The sequence below is a fragment of the Rattus norvegicus genome, chromosome 17 (genome assembly GCF_036323735.1).
Source record: "Rattus norvegicus strain BN/NHsdMcwi chromosome 17, GRCr8, whole genome shotgun sequence".
NCBI lineage: Eukaryota > Metazoa > Chordata > Mammalia > Rodentia > Muridae > Rattus > Rattus norvegicus.
Window position 1 is genome coordinate 34,645,001 of NC_086035.1, and position 10,984 is coordinate 34,655,984.

Here is a 10,984-nt window from a genome sequence, read left to right on the forward strand (position 1 = left end):
AAACTACAAAAAATAAATCAGCTGCAATAGTATTCTCCATTTATTGTGAATACCAATAAAATGTAAACCAGGTGCAAGATGATAATTTTTGTTTTTGTTATTTTGGTTTTGGATTTTTGTTCATTCATTCATCTGTTTGTTTGTTTTTTGACACTTGAGGGGAATATCTCTCTCTCTATAGCCCTGGCTGTCCTGGAACTCATTTTGTAAACCAGGTTGGCTTCTCTGCCTCTCTGCCCCTCTGCCCCTCTGCCCCTCTGCCCCTCTGCCCCTCTGCCCCTCTGCCCCTCTGCCCCTCTGCCCCTCTGCCCCTCTGCCCCTCTGCCCCTCTGCCCCTCTGCCCCTCTGCCCCTCTGCCCCTCTGCCCCTCTGCCCCTCTGCCCCTCTGCCCCTCTGCCCCTCTGCCCCTCTGCCCCTCTGCCCCTCTGCCCCTCTGCCCCTGCCCCTGCCCCTGCCCCTGCCCCTGCCTCTGCCTCTGCCTCTGCTTCTGCTTCTGCTTCTGCTTCTGTCTCATGCTGAGATTACAGGCATGTGACACCATACCCAGCGTAATTTTCTTTTTAGAAAACCAAATGTACCTTAGGCATGAATGCAGTCATTTATACAAGATGACAGCCCCTGTTGTATTCCTTTTTCTAGTCAGGTGACTGTATTCTCATTCAAACCTAGCTGCTTTCAAATTCTAAGATGCTGTGCCCAGCTGAGCAGTCCTCAGGTATCTGTATAAATTTTAAAATATAATAATCACAACGGTCACAAAAAGAACCACAGAAAAAAAACCAAGAGCTCTTCCAAGCCGTGGGGAACAGGAGGACAGGGGGATGGGAGATAGTAGACAGGAAGGCACAGACTAGAAATAACATGTTGGGGGTTGGGGGGAGTATGTGCAAAAGGCTGTGAAGACATTGGGGGGACAGGATATCAACCATCCGCTGTGGTGAGAAGACGGCTCAGTATGGCTGGGACACCATGTGGTGAGGACACAGAGCCTTTATGGTCACATATATGACCTATCAGTCCTACCTTCAGGCCACCACAGTGTGGCCTAAACCAATATTCTGCATAAGGGGTATTCTGTAGACCCTAGGATGGAGAATGTTTATCCTCCCTATTCATGGCTATGGGGTACTGGTCTAAAAGGAGATGACTGGAACGAGGGGTATCCCCACCAACCTTGTCCTCTCCAACTGCATGGAACAGAAAGCTTATACACGTGTGGACATAACACGCCCACGTGATGTTCTCTAGCTGCTTCCCAAGCCACATTCTACCTCCCCATTGTCCTCTCTTCAGAAGCATAAGGGACTTCGCACCTCAGTCAGACTCTAAGAAAGACTACAACCTCAGAGGTGGGTCACTGGACTCACTGGATTCTGGAGTTTCAGGGAGACACCTGCACCTCCCTAGACCTAGGCCATTGCCCTAATCTCAGACAGGGCATGGGACTCCAGTTCTCAACTTTCACCAGTGCAGTGTGCTGCTCCTGACCTCCTCTGTGACTCATCCTTCCCCCTCCCACTGCTAACCTCACTTTGCTCCCATTTTACCACCTCAATTGAAAAGTCAATGTCTAGAGAATGGGGTCAGTGCTTTTCCAAAACCCCTGAGGCTGCCTGGGATCTTTTTTTTTTCTTCAGCATTCTGCAAAGCCCCTCCTCCTTGCAGACTCCTCCCACTGCTAGCATTCAATGAGATAACTTCAGGCAGGAAGGCTGGCACAGTAGGTTATATTCTCCTCTTGTCTTCCTGATGCTGGAAAACTTCCACAATCCTGAGATCTTACATACATCAGGATCTTCTCCAGCGCAAGGCCTCAAATGCACATGCGTAACTTCAACCACGACGCGCCCCAGTACCTCTGTCTTGTGTAGACGGCCTTGATTTTTACCCTGACCCCCGTGTACACACCCTGCTCAAGCTTACCCTGCACCTAATCCTCACGGCTTTCTCTCCTTTTCACTGTTACCTACTTGTCAGCAGCCTTCAACACCCCTGCTTAACTTTGCAATAGCCTTCTCTGAAAACCTCACCTGTCCCACATTGTGCCTGGAAGGAGCTGTTGAAAGAGACACAAACGTGTGATTCATGTTCTAAAAGTCGGACGGCCAGAGGAAATGGCTCAGTCAGTAAACCGCATCCCTTACAAGCATAAAGGAGTTTGATTCCTAGCACCCGAGTAGAAATTCTTGAAGTGATGGCACACTTATAAGTGCAGCCTTGGTGATGTACGGACAGGAGGATAGGCTGGCTGGTCAGCCGACCTAGCTTAGTTGGTGAGCCCTAGGCCAATGAAAGCTCCAGTCTCAAAGGAGATGCATGGTGACCCTGAGAATACACCGGAAGTGCACTCTGGCTTCCACAGACATGTTTATGCCTCTGAACACACTCACTCACACACGTGTGTACACACACACACACCGGCACATGCACACACGTATGTATGTATGCACTCAGGCATAGTAAACAACTAAAAATTTCATTTCCAGCGAGTTGATTAATGCCCACTAAGCTGACCTCTTTCTCTAATCCCCCTGTTGTGATTTGGGTGTGCAATGTTCCCCCACAGGTTCCTATGATCGACTGTTTGGTCCCTAGAAGGTGGCACTGGTTTGAAATCTTAGGGAGGTGAAGCGTCACTACAGAAAATGGGATGCTGAGTGGCCCTGAGGTCGACAGTCCGGCATTGCTTCTTGTTCTCTATTTTCCCCATCCCTGTGGCTCTGAAGAAGAGACTATCCCAAGCCTCTACTTCCACCGAGTCTCTCCCACCTTCCACCTTCCCTTGCCTTGACAGGCTGGACCTGATGTTTCCCCTGAGTGTCTCTCATCACCTCCCTTCCCCTCCATGATGGACTGTACACTTCATGTTATAGGCCAAAGTATGTCCTTCCTCTCACAAGCGGTTTCTTTTCAGGTATTTCATCACAGAGATGAGAAAGAAATGAATGCAGCCCCCTTAATGATCTCTCCAAACCTTCACCAGTCCTCAGAGCCCTTGCTCCACCCTGCGTCCTAACCTCCTCCATCAATGACCTCCTGTATCATTGATATTATGACAATCTTTTCATACTTTAAACCCTTCAATTTCTTCCCTCAGATTCCCTCTATAGACCAGATGAGCTTGGGAGTCCTGCCTTAGCCTCTAACTGTGAAATTTACAGTTGTTAGCCGCCACACCTGGCTTAGATGTGCCATTGCTAACAAGCCTGAGGACTCTGTTAGTCCAGGTGACACTCATCCCAAGTGAGCTTTTAGGGCTAGCATCATTTTACTCAGGCTTGAATCACTGCTTCCCATGACTCTGGAAACCCTCAGAGCACAACAGACACTTGATGGACGTGGTCTGTGGCCTGCCTAGATTAATTTCCTCCTGCAACCCTGTCATTTTTGACATCCACCACTGACAGGAATATTAACTGGGAAGAGATCAGACTTTGCAAAATATCACTGAAGCCAAAGAAGAACCAGGAAAAAGAGAGGGAAGAAGGATGGAGAGCAGCAGGGATGGGGGTGGGAAGCCCTGGGTCCTGATGATGGGGGTGGAAAGCCCTGAGTCCTGATGATGGGGGTAGGAAGCCCTGGGTCCTGATGATGGGGATGGGAAGCCCTGAGTCCTGATGATGGGGGATGGGAAGCCCTGGGTCCTGATGATGGGGGATGGGAAGCCCTGGGTTCTGATGGTGTTCACACCCATCCTGAGCTGAGTTGAGCTGGAACAAACCCAGGTCACAGTTTGGAGGCTCCAGATAATAAGGCACCTTCTTCCAAAAGGCCAATCAATCTGTGCCCTTAAAATACAAGGTCCCTGGGCTGGGAATGTCTTTTTGGTGAAGACTGTGCCCAAGTGTTTTCAAGGCCCTGGATTTAGTCTCCAGGACTAAAAAAAAAAATCACAAAATCAAAATACCATGTTCTGCATGGGTATTGACAATTGACAACATTGGCATCTACTGTTATGAACAACAGACACTTGTCGGACATCTAAAATCCCCTGGGAAGAAGGACAAAATCTAAACTCATGAAAAAAACAAGACTTTGAAATCAAGACTACAAATTCAGGAAAGTCACAATATACAGTGTCTCTCACCCTGTGCCTTGCTTGTACACAGTAAATCTTCCAGGAGTCAAATGTGTCCTGGACACTTCCCTTCCTGCTCCCCTGAGGTGCCAACCACAACCTTTGTAGTCCACACTGCCTCCCCTCTGCTGGTGTACTCTTCTGGAATGGGGACCTTGATGTTATTTCACCACATAGCCAAGTACCTGGTACTAACAAGACTAAATAAATATTTAATGGATTTAACAATGGCTGTGGAATGTGAGCCAAGATTTTAATGTAGGGCAAGACTTAGATAAGAACAGAACCGAAGGCTGCATTTTCCAAGCATACCCAAGGACTTCAACCAGGTGACCGAAAGCTGCAGGAAACATAAAGTCATAGATCTCAGTGTAATAATTTTCTGCTGGGTCGCCATTAGCCTAGTGCCAGGTCTCCAAAGCTAGTCTTCATGAGTGCACTTACAATAACAACAAAAACAACAACAATAATATTTATTTTCATGTGTATGAGCACTTTGCCTGCGTGTATGTATGTATGTATGTATGTATGTATGTATGGATAGCACACGCCTGCCCTGTACCCTCGAAGTCAGAAGAGAAAGTCAGATTCCCCTGTAAGTAGGGTTACGAGATGGTTGTAGCCTCTGCATGGGTGCTGGGACTGTGCTGGAACTGAAGCCAGGTCATTGGCTAGAGTAGCGAGCACTCGAACCACTGAGTCATCTCTCCAGCCTCATGAGTCCTCATATACAGGCCTCTCTGTGAAACCCTTAAACCCTGGCTACTCTAATCTCAGAGTCATTCCATGAGTCAGTGAAGCTCAGTGTCTAGATAATCCTATGTCCACACAGACAACGGCTCATTTAAAAATACAGCTTTCGTATTGTCTTCATTTCTATAAAATACGAGTGTGCGTGCATGAGAGGATATTTGGTGGAAATCGGTTTTCTCCTCTCATCAGATGAGCTCCTGAGATTGAACTCAAGTCATCAGACTAACCTCAGGTGCTTTACCCACTGAGCCATCTGGAGCCCATAACACATACAGTTTTCAGCCAACATATGCACACAGTGGAAACCCTGAGACATCCCCAGTTCCTGTATTCCATTGGAATTGCAGTGTCTCTCCTTGTCTGGCTAGCCAAGACACCAGGGGAAAAAGCTGTAGGCTTCCATCATAGATGACGTAACTGCACACAGCATCCCTATTTCCCATCGCCCACAGGAACAGGTACACAGACACTGGTGACCAGCAATACAGAGCTTCCCTCACAAACCAGAACACAGAGGACAGTCCAGGGGGTTGTAGATAAGACACTTCTGTAAAGACTTGTTTTCTCTTGATGAACGTGTGTGCATGCGCGTGCATCTGTAAATGTAGGTATGTGGATCTGTATGTGGATGTGTGCACACTCATGCCTGTGGGTGACCGTGGAGCAGAAGGCGTGGGATCCTCTGGAGCTGGAGTTGGTGAGCGGCCTGATACAGGGGAAGGAAACCAAAGTCAGGTTCTCTGGAAGAGCAGCAAGCACTGGCTACTGCTCAGTTTTCTCTCCAACCCGGTAATACAGTTCTTGATGCAGAGAACCCCAGAGACGGGGGCAATCGCAGAAATGCAATTTCCTAGAAGTTACAAACAGGAACATGAAGTCCTCTTTTAATTTATTTTTTTTACTTATTCTCTTTACATCCTGCTCACTGCCCCCCTCCCAGTCACCCCTCCCACAATCCTTCCTCTCTCCCCCTCCTCTTCTCCTCTGAGTGGGGTTCTCCCTGGGTCTCCCCCGCCCCTGGCACTTCAAGTCTCTGTGAGGCCAGACAAGGCAGCCCAGCTGGAGGAACATAGCCCATGTACAGGCAACAGCTTTTGGGACAGCCCCTGTTCCCATTAGGAACATGAAATCTTAAGACACTGAGAAAAGGCTTCAAAGACAAGCCTACTGCCACAGTTTGCCCCCAAATCATACTATTTATGGCTTGGGATTTCCCCCAGGTTAATAACAAGGGATTTGGGGTGTCATGTGATTAACACTTCTACCAAGTTGCTCAGCCTGACCCAGCTGGAAAGGTTGACCCAGGATCTCAGAGACACCAGGTGTTCCTTATGATTTTCCATCCATCCCATGATAATCCGAATTCATTTATGGACTGAACTAAGACCCCTCATGTCTGGAGTACTCTGTTCTTCCTTTTCATAAGTTAAAACCACGGCTACTTTGGGGGCTAGATCGATGGCTCGGAGGTTAAGAGCAAAGGCAGCTCCTTCAGAGCACCCAGTTCAGGTCCCAGCACCCACATCCGGCGCTCACACACGCTTGCACTCCAGCTTCAGGGGGTCCAAGACTCTATTCTGACCTTGGTGGGCACATGCACTCATATACATATACCCACACATGAACACACACACACACACACACACACACACACACACACACACACACTTTAAAGTAGTAAGTCTCTTCTAAAAACCAGGGTAACTTTTACAAAAACTCTGGAGTTTGGGGACAGAGGTGAATCCAGCCAGAGGCTTAATAACACACCAGCACCCCCTGCTCAATCTGCCCTTCACCAATCTATTTCTTTCTGGGGGGGAGGGAGCCTACCCTGTAAAATAGATTGTAAAATTTTCTATTATTGCAAGATAGATTATCATGCAAAAGCAAATTCAATTACTATAGGTTCTACTAGAAATTAGAGAGGTCAATGCAAAATGAACTCATCCTATGGAAATTCAGCAACAAATACATTTAGTTGCTGAATGAAGGAATTAGCTCTTGTGCCTGCCCCTGCCAGGGTCCCTGGGACAAAGTGAAGAGTAATTGACTTAATATCTGATACTTCTACCAAGTTCCTGATTCTCCAGGTTTGGCAACTGATGAGAAGGCAGTAATGAGAACCTAAGAGTTAGGATGAGGGCGATCCTGTGAATAATGCAAACAGCCAAGTCCAACTTCCTCATTGTCAAAGAATGCAAACAGAAGAGGCTGCAGGTACAGGTAACTCTAGTATGAAAAGGAAGGAAGGAAGGAAGGAAGGGAGGGAGGGAGGGAGGGAGGGAGGGAGGGAGGGAGGGAGGGAGGGAGGGAGGGAGGGAGGGAGGACACATGGACAGAAGGAAAGATGGAAACAGCTCTAAGAACAGGAGATTTTGTTTTGTTTTGCATCTTTGAGCCAGGGTTTTACTATGTAGCCCACACTGGCTTGGTACTCTCCACAGGGCCTAGGCAGCTCTCTGGCTTGAAGCAATCTTCCTGTCCATTTCCCTAGTGCTGGAAATACAAGCGCCTCAATACCAGCAAATGAAGCTCGACTGGGGAAATTCAGTGGAAACAGATTAGTAAAAAGAGCAGGGTCTTACTGCAACCTGTCCTGCCTGATTCCATTTAAACCATTAAGCATCCTACACAGGGGACATAGATAGCCTGAGGGCACAAAGGAAATAATGCAAGACTACACACACCTCAGGAAGATTTTTCTTTCCCTAGTACTGAGGCCAACAGCCAGACCAGACCCTCCAGGACTCTAACCACCGAACTACACCCCAGCTGTCTTTGGCAAGATTCCTTTCCAGGTTACCGTTGCCAGTTTTACCTGTAATGTAGCAGGGGATTCCTGAGCAGTCCCCCGTATCCCCTCTCCTCCCAGGACCTGCCCTACACAACAGCTTCTCACAACAGGGATGAATGAGAACTGAGTAATAAAGACCCTCAGAAAAGCATCTCAACACTGTAGCAAGAGGATGGCCACAAGTTCTAGCCCAGCCTAGACAAAATAGAGACTTCTATGTCAGCCTGAACTTCAGTGAGTGCCAAGGCGGTCTGGGCTACAGGGCCAGATGCTGTTTCAACAAACAAAACAAAAACGTCATCACCATATCCCTTACTGTATACCTACACATCTGGTTAGTCAGGCTTTTTACTTTTTGTTTGGTTTTGTTTGAGGATTGAGGCTTCTCACTCTGCACCCTAGACAGAGAAGACAGGAATTCGCAGCAATTTTTCTGCCCTGGGCTCTGAAGAACTAGGATTAAAGGCGTGATCTACCACACCCAGCTTGATCAGACTTAGTCTTAAAGTAGGATCGCCTAAATTTAAAACTCACAAAGACTTAACTATACTGGTGGGGAGATGCTGGATTCATAAATCACGCCTCTAAAGAATTCGATCACAGACCAAAACTTAAGTTCAGTCCAACTTGCTAACATAGGTGGACCGATAGTTTTCACACACAAAAAGCAACCGACTCAGAAAAAAAGAGAAAGAAAAAGCTCTCGCACGTGTAGGGTTCAAGGCCGTAAACTAGGCTGTGAGCGAAGACCTGGTCGCAATCCGGTCTGCATGGCCGGTGGGACGCTGTTACCTGATCTAGCGGGATGCCAAGGAGCTGGCTGAGCGGGTGCAGGCAGGTGGAGCCCGTGGTGCGATAGGAGAGGCTGGCGGGCGACCGCGCTGCCATCCTGCATCTTCAGCGTGCTCTGTCGCCCCGGAGCTGCACGTTGGCCACCTCGAGGGCTCGCGGGAACCTGGCTCCGACTCCAGGGCGCGGACCTGGCGCTGCGGGACCCTGCGCCTGGGAGGGCAGGGCCCCTGCGTTCTGCTTCCCGCTCCACGGCGCCTGCCGCCCATTGGCCAGCAGTCGGGGACGCCCCGGAGGAGGAGCCAGACGGAGAGGGGCGCGGATCCCCAGGAGCCCGGCCCCGGGCAGCCAGGAGACGCCCTGCCTGTTCCCCAGCTCTCCGGCCTTCACCGCGGCAGTCAGCGGCCCGATCCGGGTTCCTTGGGTGCCATCTCACCCTCCTCCCAAGCAGCTGGGGTGTCCTGTGCACTTTTTTTCAGGCCTGGCTCCTGCTGCTACTCCGGAAGCCAGAAGAGACCTTCGAGCTAGCCAACACCGCCATTCTGTTCACATTTTAAAGATTTATTTATTTGCAATTTAGAGGCAGGATCTCCTGTAGCCCAGACTGTCCCTGAACTTCCAAATACTGGAATTACAGGTGTGCACCAACCATAAAGCTCCACTCTAAATTATTCTTCTCCTTCTGCTCCTTCTCCCCTCTCCTCCTCCTGCTACCTCCTTCCCTCCATCCCTCCTTCCCTATCTATTTTTCTCCCGTGTTGTTGTTTGTTTGGTTGGTTGTGTTCTGAATTCCTGGTCCTCCTGTCTGGCTCGTTCTCTCTCTCTCTCTCTCTCTCTCTCTCTCTCTCTCTCTCTCTCTCTCTCTCTCTCTCTCTCTCTCCTCGTTTATTTTACTTTACATATATGTGTGTGTATTTGTGAGTGGTTGCCTCTGGAGACTGGAGGAGACCATGGAGTTGCAGGTAATTGTGAGCCACCATGTGGGTGCTGGAAATTGAACTCAGGTCCTCTGCAGCAAAAGCAATTGCTCTTAGGTCCTGAGCCATCTCTACGGCACCCAAGGGTCCTTTCTTTACCTTCTCTGGTTAAGCCACAGTTTCCATCACTCTAATCCACTGCCCCTGCTTCCTGCAAGCAGACACTGCAGACAGCTAGCTTCTGTGACTTGTCTCATTTCACTCTGGATTTTCTCTCCAGTAAGCTCTGTTTACTACGCACGCGCTGACAGATCTTCCACTTGCTGAAACAGCTCTGTATCGCTATTTCTTGAGAAATCCTTTTCAACTCACTGATAGATATTTTAAAACATCAGAGAGACCCTTCCAGCACCCCACAGGTTTCTGCTACATCTAGCCTAGTGTTAGAGTAGCTGCTCATAATGGAAGTTTGAGAAACACCCAGGAACCTACATACTGGAGAGAAAGGAAGTCAGAAACTGAGAGATCCCTCTGTGTGTGTGTGTGTGTGTGTGTGTGTGTGTGTGTGTGTGTGTGTGTGTCTGTGTCTGTGTCTGTGTGTGTGTGTCTGTGTCTGTGTCTGTGTCTGTGTCTGTGTCTGTGTCTGTGTCTGTGTCTGTGTGTCTGCTCCAGCCTGTGGAAGCTGAAGAAGACAGTCAGAGATGGAGTTACAGGCAGTAGTGGGCAGTTCATCATGAGTGCTGGCAACTGAAGTCCAGTCCTCCAGAGGAGTCGGAAACATTCTTAATGGCCTTAACCACTGAGACATCTTGCCAGCCCCTGCAGCCTTTGCTTGGACCATGGAGCGACTGGAAATCAGAGCCTTTCTGTAGGAGTGGGAAGTAACTGAACATGAAGTCTTCCTCAGAGGAGAGACACTGAGGCTGAAGCTATTTCTCAGCATCTTTACAAGATGATGATGATGATGATGATGATGATGATGATGATGATATGATGATGATGATGATGACATTGATGATGATGATATGATGATGATGATGACATTGATGATGATGATGATGATATGATGATGATGATGACATTGATGATGATGATGATGATATGATGATGATGACACTGATGATGATGATATGATGATGATGACATTGATGATGATGATGATGATATGATGATGATGACATTGATGATGATGATATGATGATGATGATGACATTGATGATGATGATATGATGATGATATGATGATGATGATGATGATATGATGATGATGACATTGATGATGATGATATGATGATGATATGATGATGATGATGACATTGATGATGATGATATGATGATGATATGATGATGATGATGATGATGATATGATGATGATGATGACATTGATGATGATGATATGATGATGATGATGACATTGATGATGATGACATTGATGATGATATGATGATGATGATGATGATGATATGATGATGATGATGACATTGATGATGATATGATGATGATGATGATGATGATGATGATGAAGAACTGGAGTTGTTGCCATGTGCCTGTGAGCTTACAGGTCTCTACTGTACTGTACATACAGCCAGTGAACGGCTATGGAGGAAACAAGTGCTTTGTCCTCTGGAGAGATGTGAGCAGAATACTGGGACAT

General features: G+C 47.9%; 1 protein-coding gene across 4 annotated transcripts in view; it reads right to left on the minus strand.

Moving 5' to 3' along the window:
• The window catches only part of Mboat1 (membrane bound O-acyltransferase domain containing 1), a 113,674-nt gene extending 104,969 nt beyond the window's left edge, over positions 1 to 8,705 (minus strand). Inside the window, exon 1 of one of the 4 annotated variants that reach the window (XM_039096010.2) lies at positions 8,418 to 8,680. In XM_039096010.2, the coding sequence (XP_038951938.1) occupies positions 8,418 to 8,513 (96 nt within the window). In that variant the 5' untranslated portion in view covers positions 8,514 to 8,680. Of the gene's footprint in view, positions 1 to 8,417 lie in introns of all 4 variants that reach the window. The other 3 variants (NM_001109120.1, XM_039096011.2, XM_063276690.1) reach the window with 3 other exon arrangements.
• Between the last annotated feature and the right edge of the window lie 2,279 nt (positions 8,706 to 10,984).